At 29.3% G+C, this 19,967-nt stretch overlaps 1 protein-coding gene and 1 long non-coding RNA gene across 2 annotated transcripts; both read left to right on the top strand.

The window, feature by feature from the left end:
• Nucleotides 1-265: 265 nt before the first annotated feature.
• Nucleotides 266-5,312, top strand: LOC113386785. The gene is made up of 3 exons (XR_003368016.1): nucleotides 266-298; nucleotides 536-687; nucleotides 5,256-5,312. It is a non-coding gene; the product is annotated as an uncharacterized LOC113386785 (long non-coding RNA).
• A 2,229-nt stretch (nucleotides 5,313-7,541) lies between these two features.
• Nucleotides 7,542-18,393, top strand: LOC113384965 (cGMP-dependent protein kinase, isozyme 1-like). The gene is made up of 14 exons (XM_026622744.1): nucleotides 7,542-7,568; nucleotides 8,926-9,083; nucleotides 9,529-9,674; nucleotides 10,294-10,431; nucleotides 10,554-10,723; nucleotides 11,561-11,722; nucleotides 13,543-13,622; nucleotides 13,706-13,809; nucleotides 15,483-15,699; nucleotides 15,944-16,175; nucleotides 16,289-16,372; nucleotides 17,336-17,497; nucleotides 17,573-17,676; nucleotides 18,031-18,393. Exons 2-14 carry the CDS (start codon nucleotides 8,929-8,931, stop codon nucleotides 18,197-18,199), a joined length of 1,923 nt encoding a protein of 640 aa, XP_026478529.1. The 5' UTR covers nucleotides 7,542-7,568; nucleotides 8,926-8,928; the 3' UTR covers nucleotides 18,200-18,393.
• Nucleotides 18,394-19,967: the final 1,574 nt, after the last annotated feature.

Here is a 19,967-nt window from a genome sequence, read left to right as displayed (position 1 = left end):
ATATGATATATATAAATATGATATATATATATATATATATATATATATATCAATGTATAAATATACAATGACATATTTTTTATACTGTTTCGTTGATAGCGTTATCACTCCTGAAATAATTTGCGCTGTATGTATAATATTTATACGCACCTGAACGCACACATTCATATAAATATAATACTGTGGAAATAATAATGTACCTTTGTGAATTGTGACCGTGTAAATTTATATAATGTCATTTTCAGTAAATGATAACTAGTCTATTGATACACTCGGTGTGCATTGGTTATAACTAATTGTACGTGGAATTAGAAATACATACATACATATATTGTATATATATATATATATATATATATATATATATATATGAATATGATATTTGTACACACGTATGCGTACATATGAAAATTAGATTAACTATACAAATTGTGCGAAATAAATAGGTTAACAGTGTATAAATTAACAATTGTGGTGATTTATATATATATATATATATATATATATATATATATATATACAAAATAATATCTAGTGTTCAAAGGGATTTTACAGAAGTTATTATTATCACAATGTGCTGTAACAAATAAATTGTTTACAAAATTATAATATGATCCTTAAGTAGTGCAAACTGTTGTGAATGTAATAGAACAAAAATCAGGAACAAATACATAAAATAGATTAAAGGTAAGACTATATGAATTACTTATGTATATATATATATATATATATATGTGTATATATATATATATATATATATATTATAGTGGATCGATTTGCATGGGTCAAAAAAGTCGCTTAGGCACATATGATTTTCATGAGATCAAAATACTTTGATACTTTGCTGAAGAAACCATGTCTCTAAAATGAATTATGATGTCCGGTGCATTGGCCCAAAATAAGGGTTGAAATTTAAAAAAACTCATTTTGATGCATTTAGAGTGGCCCAATTGCATCCAAATGTATGGCCTCCCCAAAAGTTTTTCAAAATGTAACCCTTATCTTTGGGTCAATGCACGTGACATCTGAATTTATTTTAGAGATATGGTTTCTTCAGCAAAATATCTTTCTTTGATCCCTTGAATCCGAAAATAATATGTGCCTAAGTGACTTCTAAATTGACCTGCCCTAATACATATATAGAATTACATTCATGTATCGTATTTCTATTTGTTATATCTTCTAGTAATCTTGCAATTTTTTAAAACCTTGTAGCAATACTCCACTGTAATGGTGTATTTTTTGTTTTACATTTACAAAATATACATTTCAAAAATATGTTTCAATGGCGAACAAAAAATCTAAAGTATATATATATATATATATATATATATATATATATGTGTGTGTGTGTGTGTGTGTATTTGTCACAATAGTGTTCCGAAACGGCTTAACCGATTTTATTTCAAGTTTCAATGTTACTGAGCATTGGCCAACATCTATTTTTTATGCCATTAGTGGTAAGAGTTGGCCACCCTTAAGTTTTTTGTTTTAGTGATTAGACCATTTTTTTAATTTTTTATAATTCACACATATACCCCTAATTTTGACTGACCCTCATAACACAAATCTCTATTTCGTAAAAATTACTTTAATAACCATACTTTTAATAAAGTCGAAATGAGATTCGAATTGAGCAGCAAGTAAGTTGGCATAAGCTCAAAATTATTAGATTTTAGTACTATTTTTTTATTATTTATTTTTTAAACTTTGTATACAATACTCATATACATTTTTTTATTACAATTTTATTGTATTAGATAATTATATAGCGCACTATATATTCTTTTTTTGTCAACAGTATTATAAAATTAGTTGGGAGGGAGATATTTTGCCTCACTACTATTTTATTCTTTTGTAATATTTTGGATTTCAGTTATAATTAAGTATTAGTTCAAATCTAATTTTTTCGAATTTTCTATATCGCTTATATATTTAAACAAATCAAACCAATTGCATATTTTTCACCAATATGATTGTTTGCTTTCCTTGGAAAACTTTTGATGAATCCAGAAAAAAATGTATCATTTACATTGTATTTTTATCAAAATTATATTCTTTTGCGCAAAATTATTCCACATACGTAATTTTTTTAGTCGTGCTATTTTATAACTGTCTTGAAAGATAAGTACAAAGATAATGTACTCATATAATTGAACCATAATTTATATTAATTGTATATTGAAGCTTATATGTAGTACATTATACAGTTATAAAAATGACTTTTTGAGGATGAACAAAATTATCCTGAATAATAATCAAAAAAATTCCTTATCAATTTTATCACATAATTAAATTTTCACAATAAATGAATAATGCAAGTCACTAGTATTAGAATACTCCAACATTTATCTCAAAATTGTAGTTTACAAACTCTTGAATATTTAATTATTTATAGAAGACAAAAGTTTGAAGACAAAATAAATAGTTTCGCGTAATTTTTTACGTGCTATAAAATTATCAATATAGGCAATAAAATATTTATCATGAAGTGACTCATTTCTTGAATTTTTGCGTAGTAGTATTGATAATATATAGCATTTTGACGTAAGTAAAAACTCATTATTAAACTATTGAACTCTTTTATTTTTTAGATGATTGATGATGCAAATTGTGCTCTCGAAACTGTAAAACTATAAATAAATTTATATTTTATTTCGAAGCATTAGCTGTATCACAATATATCACATGCTATATATCTATATTCAGCTTATTTCAATATTGGGATCATAAGGTGACCATAGACCATGGCTTACTAGATTTTATTCAAGATTTTTTTTTTGCAAAATCTAAAATTACCAAAAACGAAAGACTTCATCCCATCACAATTGCCATAAAATTATTAAAATGACTTATGACCATTAATCAATCGGAAGAGTCCGCGATTGTCGTCGGCAATGTTCGCTCAGACATGTGACGTCACATTCCCCTATATGTTTGAAAACTATATAAGTTATTTATTCATTAAACAAGTGAGGTTTTTTGGGGAGGGAGGGGTTGACAAAAAATCATGAAGTATCACTTGTGCTAGGGAAGGGTATAGTAAGGTATCACATGTATTTATTTTTTACCTGAGTTTTTGTTAAAAATCAAAACATTTTTAAAAAAAGATAAAAAAATTTCAATTTTTGCTCGTAACTAAAAGTACCCGTGATGTTTGATGAGGGAGGGGATAATTTGGAATATCACTTAGGGTCACCAAGGAAAGGGGGGTCCAAAAATCCTTAAAAAATCCATCACGTTATTAATGAACGTCCCCTAAAACGTAAAACGTATGAGGACTACATGGACTCATACACACATGGAAGACTGTTCATACCAAAAAGATGATGTGGTTAATTATTAATTACAACATGTATCACTTCATTTGCAGCCATTAATGTGCAAGTTAATTGCCTTTGAATACAAGGCCTGGCTGAGAGAATACATAATATAAAATTTGTATAATGTGTAATGTAAAGTTAATATTCAAGTCACGAACGGGCTATAAACGTTAACACATTTGATTCTTTTTAATTAACGGAAACAATTGTGTAAACAACAGCGAAACATTTATTTCTAAGATAAGAGTTTTGCATCAATTAACATCTCTGTGAATTGTAACGCGCGCACAATACTACTGAATTATTAAACCATTATTATATAGATATAGTTATGTAAACCATATTATTTAATTATTATTCAGCCAATGCTTTGGTACTCGATTCTAAATATAGTAGGATTTTTAATAAGATTCTTACAAAAATTTTATAAGGGGCGTTCATTATTCACGTTATCGATTTTTCAAGGATTTTTAGACCCCCTTCTACCTTGGTGATACCTGGTGATATTCAAAATTATCCCCCCTCCCCCACAAAATATCACGTGTGTTTTTAGTTAATTTTTTTTTAATTTTAAATTTTTTAAAAAAATGTTTGAATTTTAAAAAAATGAGGTAAAAATAAATGCACGTAATAAATAAATCCCCAACGTAATATCTAGTGATTTTTTGTCAAACCTGCCCTCCCCCCAATAACCTCACGTGATTAATGGGCACCCCCTATAAGATCGTTACTAGTTCTGTTTAAATCCTACCTGATTCCTATTTCACTCTTAGAACATTCTTTTTAGAATCTGAAAAATCGGTTTTTTCAGAGTTCTAAAAGAAGATTGAATTTTTCTTAAAAATTTAATTTTAGGTGCGGAAAGTTCCAACAATTTGCCTTAAGGCACGATGCCATGCACAACTAGTTAAGTTAAATAATTAATTACGAAGTTTATTTGTTTGATCGACATGTAAAAGAACCAGAACTTTATGATAAGAACTACAAACCTAAAACATGACAAATTCCTTGAAATTATTTTTATCTATCATATCAAAATAACATTGTTCATTCATTTTATCAGTTTGACAATTATCAAGGTAACATAATTGTAAAACAAAGCAAATTATTAATATAAAAGTTACATGGCAAATGTAAATTCGAAATAATAAAGAGTTCTTGTTATAGTTAACGTATTAATAAGAGAAATTATAAATGATTTATTATTATGAATAGTAGTATAATTTAAAATTTGCAAGTTAAATTTTTATTTTTATTATAGAAAGTATTTCAATTGGTTACTGAATTTTCTTGAAGTAGCTTTTCCTGAAATAATGCGAATTATGAATTTTTACTACATACCTTTTACAAATTGTAGGTAATCTAATAATAAAAATTTCTACTCAATAACTTTATACCAATATTGACATGAACGTTAATATTTTTATATACACGTAAATATTCAAGATAAAAATAATATGAGCTTAACGGGATATAAATTTGTTAATTCTAATGCCGCGATAAGATACTATTAAAGCAAATAAATAAAATCGCACATAAATACAATGTCAAGATTGCTAAAAGTTTAACGTCTAATAGTTACATAATTAAATATAATTTGAGTTACAAGATCATAACTGTTTTTTTTTTTTTGTTTCAATTTAAAGAACTTTTATTTAGTTTATAATCTTGATAAGTAAAACTAAATTGGAACATTCACACTGATTTCTAGTTATCACTATTTTTTTCAGAATGTACTGAAAAGTCTAAAAAATAGATCAAAATAAATATTTTTTGTTCAGACTAACCCATAGTTTAGTCATCTTGAATTATATTTTACCTAAATCTTTTGCTGAATATTAATCGAATCTTTTTTTGTAAGTTGTGAATTATATATGAATAATATATTTATTATATATTTATTAATGATTTCTGCATATTTCTATTTAACAGTTCTAAACAAGATGCCTAGTTGTAACCCGTTCTCATTTGTGAAAGGAAAATATAACCTAAAACATATCAAAGTTCAAGAAAACAAAGTGCCTGAAGGAAGAATAACAGTAAGGATAAAATCATATAGATTATTTAATTTTATATAAATGTAAGCAAATATATTAGATGTAAAATGTATAGTTTAATATTAATAGTTCAATATCATTTTTCTTAAGGTATTCCAACTTCAAGGCCCTGTAGTCCAACAAAATGGTAACACCTCTGCACCACCAGTGATGCGAAATCAGGAAGGCAATAGACTATACAATCGTCAATTCAGTCGACAAAAGGAGGAACATATCAAACATGTAGAAGGTATTATTTCTTGTATTTAGATATTACTACGAGGCCAATTCTTTGGTAAAATAGGCAATAACCTAGTGTTGTCATGGCAACGTCAATGCTTCATTCACAGAAGAGTTGTTAAAAATACTTATCCACTAAATATGATGTATTTGACCTTATAATTAACTTGTATTGTTAAGTATGGGCAGAAAATCAAAAATGAAAATTTTTGCATATATTCACGTTTTGAAGGTTTCTGAACGTTTTGGCATACCTCAGAAAAAATGGATGTGTGTGTGTGTTTTGTGTGTTCCCAATTTTTTGTCCATATTTTCAAGCGCAGAGATCAACCGATATGAATGGATCAAAAAACATTCGATTCCTATTGATAGGGAGATGTGCTGATTAGTTTTTGGTAAAAGTCGGTACAGCCGTTTTGGAGTTGCGGAGGAAAAACTGCAGAGAATAGAAATCGAGTTTTGAGAGAACGGAGAATTCGATTTCAATTATCCTAAACACATTCAATTTGTAATGATGGGGAGAAGTGGTGACTAGTTTTTGGCAAGGCAGTTGCGTCCGTTTCGGAGATACGGAGCCAAATGTGCAAAAAATGGCAGTTTTTGAGAGAACTAAGCATTCGATTTGAATGATTCCTAAAAATTTCTGCTTGTTTGACCAAACGATTGTTTTTGGGAAAACAAAACAAAATATTTCAATTTTTTTTTATTTCCAAAAAAAATTTTTTTGAATATCGAAAATAATTCGGATTTTCAAAATTTTAATTTGGTACGGGAAGTTCGAGCAATTTGCCTTAAAGAACGATGCCATACACCACTAGTTTATTATTGCTTTAAGGACCTTATAATCTGGTACATTGGCCATTTTCTATTCCTTTTTACCTTTATATAATATATACATTTTATATAATATTTAGTTGTAAGGAATGAACAGGTTAATGTTGAACCTGAATTTCATGACTTTAAATATTGTTTTTTTTTTAATTTATATCAATTTTGATTTACAGAACTTAGAGCTGAAAAACAAACTCGAAGAGCCACTGCATACATTCCTGATATAGAGATTGATAAAAATAATTCGGACGATGAAGATAATAAGTAAGTTGAAAAAGATCTAAATAGAAAGATGCTATTTAAAAGATAAATTATGATAGTGGATGTATTCTGATTTCTTTCAAAACGTATCTTCTAATTTTAGGCAACCAGAAATCGTGTTCAAGAAAGTCAGCAGGGAATCCGTAGCCAAAATCCAATACCCTGATATGCATGGTTGTTCATTTTTAGAAGCAAAATTGACTGATGTTCCACCAAATAGAAGCAGCAATGAAAGGGTGTCATTTGAAGCACGTGATCCTAAAGATTTTATTCAGGATACAAAGAGAAATTCGTTTTTGAACATTGCCAAAGTAAGAAAACCAACATAAATTGATAATGTTGTTTTTATTTCAATGTAGTTTCATGAGTAGTGTCGATTGATCCATTAGTCCAATTTATACTGCTAGTTTTATTGAAAATTGGTATATGCCTATGAGATTTTACTGATATCTTTAACAATTTTAAGATTTTCATGAAATTTCTTATCAGATAAACAATTGCATATTTGCAATTTTAGTTTCTGATGATTTTTCATTTTCCATTTAGGAAGAAGAAGATTTGCACAGAATGTCCCAAGAAAGCGTTGAGTATGATTATCGAAAAAAACAAGATTCGCTTACATTACCAAAAACAAGTATGGAATCACAAAGTGAGGTAAAAATATAAAATTGTATTTTCTAAATTATTAACATATTTTAAATAATCTTAGAATAGCTAATTATGATAAATTTTTATATTATGATTTTAGGTATCAGATAAAGATGTAAGGATGAAAACTAGCATCACAAACTCATCACAAAAGTCGTCTTTGATAGGGTCTACGAAATCTGTATCTGTGGACATGAGTACTTCGCCATCTAGTAGCATTTCTAAAAAGGTAAATGATAAGGCTGTTAAATAATAATCTTTTTTTAAACCGGTTAAAATCATTTTTTAAAAAAGTACTATTGAAAAACCGGTTTTCTATGGTCTGTTAAAAAAACCATTTATTCGAATTATTCAAATTACAGGAATTTTCGAGTAATTAAAATTTACTATTCAATTATAATAGTTTTTTAATGAAATTTAGAAGAACAAAAAAATAATGATTGATCAGGATTAAATAGCTTTAAAAACCATTATTCGTTGTTTGTGCAAAAATTTTAGATATAAGAGTGTAAATGTTTTTTTTTAATAGTGAAGCGAAGGACGACTATCATATATATACAATGTTCTTATTGTCATTTTTTAAAGTTTGATACGTTGAAAACCGGCATTTTCTACTAAAAACCGGTTTTGGTATTACATAATATGCTCCTTGAAAAATCGGTCTTCAAATACTGACAAATCCTAGAAAATAGCTAATTGAGACATTTCTGATTATTTTCTAAATTGTTTGCTGGACTTTCACCATTGACTAAAATCAGCAATACATTACATTTAATATATATATATATATATATATATGTGTGTGTGTGTGTGTGTGTGTGTGTGTGTTCATTATGTTATGTTCATTTTTATCTTATACATGTTTTATGGCAATTAGACAATACAAATTTCCTAAAATTAATTTTAATTTGACGTAAACTTAAATATATGCAATAAAAACAATATTAAAAATGTTTCTGTCAAACATATTGAATTGTTTTAAAGAGTATTAAACTAAAACAAATGTTTAAGAAGAATGTATAAATCATTCTGTGTAAGTTGGAGTCATCATAATAAAAAACATGAAAAAGTAAGCCATGTCAATTATTATAATTATGAATTAATGTTTGTTTTATGGATAGCTAACACATATTTATATGATAAATCAATTTTAATGACTTTGCGATGTTTACCAGGTTCTCGTAAAACTGTAAAGGTAAATCTCTTCATTGCACCCTTAGTTTTGTCATGAAAAATTTATAGATATAGATATTTTTTTTTAAATTTTTTTTTATTTTAATACACGAGCTTTTAAAACTAGCTTAATTTTAGAGCTTTAATGAGATTTTCAAAATACATGCACATTACAAAAAAAATTGGGTTTGGAAAGTTCTTGATAATGCCGTATTGGTAACTTTGGTACCCTGGAAATATGATTTAAATTCAAGATCGAGATTTTTCACAAATGGATTTGAACAATTTAGAAGGACCAGCAGGTCTATGTTTAAATTTAAATGAACTATAATTAAACGTGTTATTTTATCAAATTTATAAAATCATGTTTTTCCCATTCAAAGCAATGAAAGTATATTTCTGTTATTTATTAGGACATGACAGTATCAGATTTTGTTCAAGGAGAAGACGATGACGACAGTGACAACAGTTCTATAAGACCGAATCGTAAAGCTGGAGTTTTATCTGCACCAGTTGACGATGAAGAAAATCTGGACAATATTTCTTTGGATTATGTTGAAAAAGATTACAAGTATGAAAATAATTAAGCAGAGTAGTATTATATTTTATGGCAAAATAAATGAGAAGCAAATAACGAATTTGCTTTCATCATCCAAATTTCTACAAATGCTTATAAAAACTAAACAAAATTTTTGTTTCCTTGCTGTTTCACTCATCAAAATTGACGTCTAATGCTATCCTCAAATCTAGTATTTATCTCGAGAGAGCAACCTAGCGGTCAAACACTCTTTTGTAGACTATATATGTATACTAGATAGTAACATCCACAAAAGACGATTTTCACTTGAAATTATATTTGATATCTATAACCTGAAGTGAAAATTTGATATCTTACTGCTTGATATCGAGCTGGCCGTGGTTGTGATAGAATCCGGTATAAGCAAATTATATTGCAGCATTTATATTGATTTTTGTTGCAAATATGTACCACAATAAATTATAATTTTATTTTACAGAACTCGTCAATTAATTGAAATGGCAATATTAAACAACGATTTTTTAAAGAATATTATGTACGATGATAGATTGGAACGAGTAATAAGTGCAATGACATCACAGCATTATGATGCTAATAGCTATGTTATAAATGAAGGAGAAGTTGGTGAGTCTTAATAATTATTATAAGACAATCTACTTTATATTTTTATATTTGGATTATTTTTTATGAGTTGTATGATTACCAAGCAAATTAATCTTAAATACTTCTAAACATCTGAAAAATTAGTACAGTGGTACCCCGCCTTATTAAAAAAAACACTTTGCTGAAACGAATTAGTAGCATTTCAATGTATTTATATGAAAAATTTGCTTCGAGGCGGGGTACCACTGTATTTCTTTTTAATCAAATGGAAGTATTAATCACGTGATCAATTTTTTAAGGATTTTTGAACCACCCCTCCCCCTTGGTGATACGTGGTGATATTCAAAATTAACCCCCCTCTTCCTCACCAAATATCCCCCTTCTCCTAAAAACATCACGTGATTAATGTACGCCTCCTAAACAAAGTCAGTATTTTTATTCTTTTCTAATTGGTATTATTTCTTTGAGGTTAAAAAAGTTCGTATCTTATCTTATTTCTATCTTAATTTTTCAGAAACGCGCCAAAATTCAGAACTTTTGAAAATTTCATTTTGTATTTATTTACCATTACCATAATGTACCCTACGGGAAGTTAATTATATTAATTTAAGATTATTTTAATGTAATTTCGAATTTGCAGGATCGAATTTATATGTATCGGCTACTGGAAATTTCGAAGTAATAAAAGATGGCAAAGTTGTTAAAATTTTTGGTCCTGGAGTTGCTTTTGGAGAGCTTGCAATTCTGTACAAAGCAAGAAGATTTGCTTCAATCAGAGGTGAAATTACAAAAAAAATATTTAACAATAATTTTATCGACCTGGTGGCAATAACTTATTCAAATTTAAATCAGTGTGTTTTTTAAACAAACTAATTTATTTAATATTTGTAATAATTTCAGTAACGACACCAGCAACAGTATGGACCCTGGAAAGAACTATGTATAGCAAAATTATGATTGGAACCAGAAGGCAAGAACAAGAGGAGAATGTTAGATTTTTATATTCGGTTCCATTATTTCAAGATGTGCACCCTGTGGAGATCAATAGAATTTGCGATATTTTGAAACGTGTATGAAATTTATTTATTTATGCTCACTAATGCATAGGATTTTCATTTTATTTTTTTCATATTAAAAAAAATCGTATTAAAAAATTATTCATTTTAAATATGAAGAACGCTCAGGGCTGTTATAGAACGACTATTCAAAATATCCTTGTAGTTTCTTGTTATTTAGTTTTTTCTCTTAGAGTATATTATTATTTTTGCTCACCGTTGATATAAATTTTTATTTTTCAATATTAAAGAAAAATCATTCTTATTTATTATATTAAAACAATTACCATTTATATAATCTCTATAGAAGCTTACATACGAGTAAGGTAAAAAGAACCAACTAAGTCTTTGGCAAATGTGTAAATAAAAAGAAAGTATATTAAGTCTAAAAAATTAAATTAAAAATTTAATAGTTATTCGACCTCTGTTGATAAATATTTTATTCGAAATGCCATAACAAATTTATATACAAGGACATTTTTCTAAAATTTACACAGGTTAAATATTGTAGCTATTATTTTCTAAAACCATTTTAAAACTTAAAACGTTTGATCTGTTTGACCCCTGGCTGTTCCTTTTTATACAGCCGATGGGTCAAATGGGAACAGATGACAGATTTTAGAAAGATCTTAGGAAAAAATATTTCTCTAGTTAGGAATTAACTGAAAATTTGACTGAACATACTTCGATAGTTGTTTGTTCTAATCAGTTTCCCAATGTGTATATCAAAATCGTTTGCAAAAATTGTCAAGTTTCAGCTTTGCTCTCTTTATCGCTTTCCTGTTTATATTATCATAATAAATTCAATTACTTTTTATCAGCGAAAAACTTTACATTTTTTCTCTCGAGTAGGAATTTTATCAAACTGGTACTGCCATAGTTCGTCAAGGAGAACCTGGTGACAAATTTTATATTATTCGTGGTGGAAGCGTCGAAGTCACTCGCCGGGAGTCCGATTTAGAGGCTGATGCTCCTGCTGGTATTCTTAACAGGGGCGATTATTTTGGAGAACAGGTAATTTAAATATAATCTATATAATCAGTTTTTAATTAACTTCACGTGCGAGGCGTTTATTTGTTCGATTAGCAAAAATTAAGTCATCTCGAGTTTTGTAACACCAAAATTGAAAAATGCATGTAGTTTCTTATTAACTTCATCTTAACTACCCATAGGGTAAGTTATAGTAATAGCCCGACTATCTAGAATGAAAATTTTTGCATATCTTCACGTTTCATAGGTTTCTGAACATTTTGGCTTACCTCAGAAAAAATTGATGATGGTGTGTGTGTGTGTGTGTTTTGTATGTCCTCATTTTTTCGTCTACATTTTCGGGCGCACGGATAGATCGATTTGAATGGTTCAATAAACATTCGATTTCTATTGATAGAAGGATGTGCTGATTAGTTTTTGATGAAAGCAAGTCCTACCGTTACGGAGATACGGATCAAAGAGTGCCGAAAGTAGAAATCGAGAGAACGGAGTATCCGATTTGAATGATTTAAAAAACATCCAATTTGTAATGATTGAAAGAAGTGGTGATTAGTTTTTGGCAAAGGCAGGTCCAGCAATTTCGGAGATACAGAGCTAAATGTACAAAAAATGGCAGTTTTTAAGAGAACTAAGCATCCGATTTGAATGATTCAAAAAACTTTCTGCTTGTGTTGACAAAACAATTGCTTTTGGAATTAAAAAAATTCTTTCAATTTTTTTTCTATTTTTTTTTTGTATGTCAGAAATAATTCAGATTTTAATTTTAATTCTGGTTTAAGTTCTAACGATCACTTTGCAATTCAGTTTATATAATTCTTCTAATAATCTATTTGAAAACATTTAATATTCCTTGAATATTTCATTACGGTAGGGAAAGTTTCATCAATTTGCCTTAAGGCAAAATGCCACACGCCACTAGTTTATCTTATTTATTATTATTATTATACTTATTACTATTGTCCCCTCTATAAATGTCATGATCATTTTTGACAGTCAAATGTCAATTTTAAACTTTTTTTCTGTAACCCGTAAACCGCTAGAACTGCCTTCGCAAAAATTAAATTCTTCATTTCGTTATTACAAGTAAGATGTTTTATGAATCATTCAATTGGATGCTCTGTTCTCTCAAAAACTTAATTTCTATTTCCTGCACTCTTTCCCCAGTATCTTCGTAACTGCTGGACCTGCCTTTGCCAAAAACCAATCACGCGTTTCCCTATCAATAGGAATCGATTGCTTTTCGAATCATATACATTGGTTGATCCGTACGCCCGAAACCGTCGACGAAAAATTGTATCCAGAGAAACCTCTGAAATGTAAAGATATGCAAAATAATTCATTTTCGAGTTTTGGACGATTACAATAGCTTACTCTTCTGGAAATTAATAATAATAAATTGCAAAAAATATTAAAAATAATTAATGAATAAAATAATAATAATAGTTTAGAAAACCGTTAATCTGTGTAAATTATTCAAAATTACGAGACACATGTTTCAGAATGTAATTTTTGCATCATTTAAACCAATTAACAGTTTTGTCTCGAAAGAATTGAGCAATGCTGTGTATGTTCTTCAATCAGATATAAATTAAGTTGCAGTTTCAGCAGATGCTAATAATAATAGCTAAAACCGTTCACTTTACAAAATTGCAAAACATTTTTGCTAATTTTTATTTTTTTGGTTAGCATAATCATATATCAAATACGTATTAAACTTTTTGCCATTTATCCAGGACAAATATATTCGTCAACCATGGATACCTCATTAATAATTCATAGTTATTTACATTTTCTTTGTTAATATTGTTTTTTAGCTAATTATATATGAAAAATTCAATTTCTAGGCTTTGATTCATGAAAGCGTAAGACTGGCAACTGTTACTGCCTTACCACCTGGTACAGAATGCTTAACTCTCGATAGAACGTAAGTTTTGTATTAAAACATTTATCATATTTACTTGAAAATTTGCATATTTATATTTTTAATTAACTTTATTTATTTATTAGCGCATTTATCGAGTTATTAGGCAATATCAAAGATTTGAAAGAAAAAACTTATCCCGGTGCTGGAGCAGCTGCAGTCGTTACTGCGAACAAAATTATTAATAAAGGTATATTTTTTCATATTATATATTTTTTATGCAGCAGGCAAATCGGCAGTTTATTCTAGAAACTAAAAATTTTCTAGAAAGTCTATGTAGAACTTTACCTTAATCATTTTGAACTTCATATTTAGAAAAAAAAACTTTGGGGGTATTCTGGTCTATGACATGAACTTTATGCGATTTTTAAAAGGCCTTAAAAAGTGGCAAACAATATTTCTGCTATACTTTTTTTTTCAGAGGTATTAATTAATGATTTTAAAATACATAATAAAAATAAAAAATTTGAATATTACACAGGCCAACAAAGAAAATGGTGCAAACGATTTTAATGCTGTTTTTAAGTATATTTGGGGCGCTGATTTCAAAAATGACATTGGTTTTTTTCTAAGAGCTTTAGTTTTCAAGATATGATATATATGATATATTAGGTGCGCAACTAAGTTCTCGCTGTTTTTTCGATGAAAATGTAACTTTATTATAAAAAAATTGCATCAATTGAGTTCGATACATTTCTCCAGTGATGGTTTCGCTCGGTTTCAACAGCTCATAACAAATAACACCAACCTAGTCCCACCATATGTAGAGCATAACCTTCGCAGTGAATATTCGGCCGAACCAAGATTTTCTCCTCTTTGGATTGCTGTAATGTATTCATTTTTTATCACCTGTCACGATGTGATGAAGAACCTCTTCTTTTCTCGCCCCTGGAGCAGTTGTTCACAGGCGAAAAAACGACGCTCGACGTCTCTTGGCTTCAACTCACAAGGAACCGAAGTTTCTTGCTTCTAAATCATCCCCAACGCATGCAATAGCTTGGAAATGGCTTGATGGGTAACTCCTAATTTTGAAACAAGATCTTCTTGAGTTTCGCACGAATCCTCTGCGAACAAGACCTTCAATTTAGCGTTTTTGAAGGTTTTGGCCTTCCTATGTATGCCTACTCGTGCATACAAACTTACAAGACCCATTCGGCCTTAGTTGGGACATTGGTTGACACTGTGAAAAATTCTTTTCCGTGACGACCTAGAATGGACCTGGTTTCGGCAACTTCTTTTCAAGTTCCAAACTAGAGCTGATACAAAAAAATGGTTTGCAAAAAATTTGAAATCAGCGCAAAAAATACTATGAGAATCAGCTCTAACATTTGATGAACCAAACAAACAAAAATTTTGTTGGCCTGTGTTATTAAAGTTTTAATTCTAGAAGTGCAAAATTGGCATGAAGTTATATGTATTCTTGATCTAGAATGATGTCGTAATTGGATACGGACAAATTAGAAAAAATTACGAAATGATACCTACAATTATATTATCTACATATACCTACATATACCTACAATTATAAATTACGAAATATCTCTACAATTTTATTTATATTCTCGAATTTTTTAAAAATATTTTATATGGGAATTTGAGGATGAGCATAAATCATACTGGAGGCAGGTCTATAAAAAAACACCGTAAAAATTTTAAGTAAATCGGTCTAGTAGAATTAGAGAAATCGTGGGTATAGTGTCGAAAAAGGTCAGATTCGAGAAAAACGCGTTTAAAGTTTTACGGTGGAGTGAAGGAAACGATTTTTTTAGTCTATATACTCTTTTGAGAAAATTTCGAGCGTATCACTAATAATATAAATTGTTTAAAATTTTTAGTTTTTTTATAATTTTTCCCTATAAGTAGATTATGCACATATTCGCCTCAATGAACTGGAAATAATTGGTACTTTGGGCGTTGGCGGATTTGGTCGCGTGGAACTGGTCAGTCATCCATCCACACCAGACAAGACATTTGCTCTAAAATGTCTCCAGAAAGTTGATATTGTTCAGCAGCAACAACAGCAGCACGTTTACAATGAGAAGCATGTTATGGCTAGTTGTGACAGCCCATTTATATGCAGGTATTTTAATAGTTTTGCACCATTCAAGCGCTACTTTTATTGATTGTAGCAAATATTTGTGGTTTTGCGAAATATTTGCTACAGGAAAAGTGCAATTATCCCTGTCATAGTGGAATTGGAATATAAAAAACCTGTTTCTGATCAGTTAAAAATCTTTTTTTTTCTAATAAATCAAACTAAAAAATTTTTAAATTTGGTTTATCAATAAAATCATTTCTGATTGGATTGTTTCCCTTTTCTGCAGATTATACAACACATATAAAGATACCAAATACTTATATTTCCTAATGGAAGCATGTCTGGGAGGTGATGTCTGGACGGCGTTGCATAAAGCAAAATGTTTTGATGAGAAAACTTCTAGATTTATAACCGCTTGTGTTATTGAAGCTTTCGAATATTTACACGACAAAAATATGATCTTCCGTGATTTAAAACCTGAAAATCTCATGCTAGATACTAAAGGATACATCAAACTGGTAATTCTATCCAACAATATAAATAAAATGAAGATTATTGATTGCACTGAAATTAATTAATAAAAAAATAATAAATTGACTAGACCACAACATCTTGGATTTTTTACTTATAGGTCGACTTTGGATTTGCCAAACGTGTGGATCCAGGCAAAAAAGCTTGGACATTTGCCGGTACTCCAGAGTACGTGGCGCCCGAGGTACTTAAAACAACTTTAATTCACAATATTATATTTTGCCATTCCTAACTTGAACTAGAACTAGTTGGTATTGGTATTTTGCCTTGAGGCAAGTTACATGGACTTCCCGATATGTGTAAATAATCGGCTTAATCAATAAAAAATAAATTAATTTATGAGTGATTAAAAATATTCCGAGTAGATTTATTACAAATATTTGAAAACAAACAAACACGTTAACTCGGACTAACTAAAAGCAAATTTTCGAAAAATTTCAGTTTTCGCAGGACTTTAATGGTTCAATATGTTCATTAAGACCAAGTACTCTATCGTTATACCAAGTAAATCGTCTAATTTTAATTTTAACAAACGTCAAAAAAACTACTAATTTTCTCAAACTTTGATGAAAATTAAACGACTTGTCGTAAGGCCTTTTAATATTACAGTAAGCTCTATGAGACCATAATATATATCAAAAAAAGTTTTATAAAAATCGGCTTGAATCTTAATTTACAGTTAATTACAAGAAAGCGGCTCGGTATACTTTCACCTAAAACTAATCAGTATCATTCCTAACTAATATCGATCTCTACCAAAAACTAATCAGCGCGATTCCCAAGCAATATCTTTCAGTTTTTAAATTTTAAATTTTCAAAATGTGGACGAAACGTGGACAAAAATTTTTTCACTTTTCTGCGATTTACAAAGAAACGGCTCGGCCGATCGTCGCACAAAACTGAGGAACGCTAGTCCTCATCGAGATACATCGAATGGTTTTTAAATTTTTGAAATTGGTCCGGCTGTTTTTGAGAAACGTCGAGAAAACATATAATTAGCGAATACGTTTTTTTTATGAAAACGTAAACTTCCCCTTCGGGAAGTTAATAATTATAATATATTTTTTAATACTTTGTTCTCAGAATTCGCATATATAAAATGAAAAATGTCTTTACTCTTTATGATTTATTGGTATTTTTTCCTCAGGTTATTCAGAATAGAGGTCATGATAGAGCCGTTGATTATTGGGCTGTTGGTATTTTAATTCATGAGCTGCTTGTAGGAAAGCCACCTTTCCGTGGTTCTGACAACATGAAAACGTACCATCAAATATTGAAAGGAATCGATCATGTTCAAATGCCTGGAAAAGTAATAATGCAACACTAAATATTAATTAGCTATGGTAAATGTTTACTAATTTATTTTACTCGTTTATTGTTGCAGGTTAGCAGAAAAGCCCAAGAGTTGATTAGAAAACTCTGTAGACCTGCACCTGCGGAGAGACTAGGATATCAAAAAAATGGATTGCAGGATGTTAAAAACCATTCGTGAGTATCATTATACCTCTTTAACTAGACTGTGGATTATGTTTATCTTTCACGAAAGTGATAAAGTCTGAATTAAAATTAAAATTTGCTAAAAATTAATAAGGAATGAATATTATTTTTTCCAAATTCTCTGACCTAAATCTACATATAAGGTTGTCAAATATCTCCCTTCCGCCTTTTTGTATTATAAACCAAGAGCGAAAAAGCGGAAGGGAGATATTTGACAACCTAATATAACTTACATTACAGTATTATTAGGAATTCAAATTTTAAAGCGTAAAAATGTAGCTGAATAAGCAATTATTTATTTCTATTGAGTTCAAAATTTACTCTATACTTCAATTATCTATTTAGATGGTATTCATCAGTTTCATTCGACTGGGTGAGTCTCAAATCTCAAGAAATGCCTGCGCCACTGGTCCGCACAGTAGAAAATTCAACAGATATGAGAAACTTTGACAAATTCCCGAAGAACAGAGAATTTCCACCTGATGAATTATCAGGTTTCGATATAAACTTTTAAAAACACTAATTTGCACACCTGATAATGTTACATAAAATCTACGTGGCTGCAGCGCTGCATGCAACCTTCAGAAAAGGTGGATATAAGTAATTGGTATTATAAATACAGATGTCATTCTTGAATATAAGAAATTATTTATATATTTGTAACGATAATATTGAAATAAATTGTTTTATATTTCGATAATATAAAAAAAAGTTTAAACATGTATAAATTATTATACATCATTAAAAGTATCTATGAATTTATTTAAAATGGATTAAATTTTGAACGTTGAATTGAACGTTTTCTCGATTAAATAAATTCATAAATAATCAAATCAATAAATAATCAAGCAGTATATAAATAAAACAAAAATATAAAATATTCGCGCCAGATTGAATCTAAATATTAGTTAGTCTATGCTGTATCGTAACTAACTACATGAGGACGCCATGTTTGTAAATAAAGATATACATAATCGTTATTAATTTGCTGAACTTTGAGGTGAAAACACTGAACTGTAAATAATGAGATCCTGGCGTAAGGCGAATAGTTCAAACAATCAAACACTATAAATTTTTTTTTTCCCAATTTCTTTTCTGATTTTGTGCTGAATCCAATGACATGATCACGGTCATTTTTATACAAATCTTATTGGTGACGTGGTATATGAAATAATTCAATATAAGTAGTACAAATAAAAAAGATGAACCTGATTAATTTGAGTAAATGAAACGAGGACAAAATATACGTGTACAAAACATATTTTCATCAAAATTACAAACATGTTGTTAAAACCAAAGAAAATTACGTGGGCACATACTTTTTTTTATACATATTTGCCTACCCGTGGGCACTTTATACATCATATTTGATCTTAATATATACAGTGAATATTGATTGTGAATACAGCGAGATGCGTGACAAATTGTTTGGCAAAAAAAGAGGAAAGAATACTTTTCCTCAAAAAAAGCCACAAAGCAATATTTATAATAACACATAATTATACAAAAAAAGAATAACAAAATAATAGATTTATTCGCACTGAAGGAAAATCTGTGTCGAGCCAAGTATCATTTGCCGCTATGGGTCGATCAGTATATAGTTTGGCATGGCGTGATTGCCATACCAAATTACGTCTCTAGTGTATTGGCCGAGGCCCGCGATGTTAGTATTAGGATGATCCCCGCATTTTAGATAAAAAATTTTGGTGAGCTTTTTTATATAGTCGAGTATTGTCGGTACGTCAGTCTGTTTGTGTATGTATTTTGAAGAGTAGTAATGTCTAGTCAGTGGGTCCCTTATTTTGTTAAATACTAATCGTAGTGTCTTACTTTGTAATGTCTTTAGTTTCCGTAAGTTGATCTTAGTAGTCGCGTTCCATGCTGAAGCGGCGTATGTCAGTAACGGTCTTATTAGTGTCAAGTCAAGTGTCCGCTTGTTCTTCACGCTTAGCGGGCTGTTGTGGTTCAAGAGAGGTCTCAGTAGATTTAACATCCCGTAAGCCTGTCCTATTTTCGCATTGATATGTTTTGTAAAGCTGACTATTATTACCCACCACCACAAATTTTTTCGACCAAAAATTTTTTTCCCAAAATTTTTTTGACCAAAATTTTTTTCCCAAAATTTTTTTGAGAAAAAAAATTTTTGTCCCAAAATTTTTTCTTCCAATTTTTAGACCAAAAAGTTTTTTACCAAGAATTTTTTTGAGAAAAAAATTTTTTGTCCACAAATTTTTTCTCCCAATTTTTTTGACCAAAAATTTTTTTTCCAAAATTTTTTTGAC

This window comes from Ctenocephalides felis, unplaced genomic scaffold (assembly GCF_003426905.1).
Source record: "Ctenocephalides felis isolate EL2017-DRISC unplaced genomic scaffold, ASM342690v1 CF-g0.4_SCAFFOLD_03571, whole genome shotgun sequence".
Classification (NCBI taxonomy): Eukaryota; Metazoa; Arthropoda; class Insecta; order Siphonaptera; family Pulicidae; genus Ctenocephalides; species Ctenocephalides felis.
The sequence above is the reverse complement of the archived record's forward strand: the minus strand, read 5'-3'. Positions and strand labels throughout refer to the sequence as shown.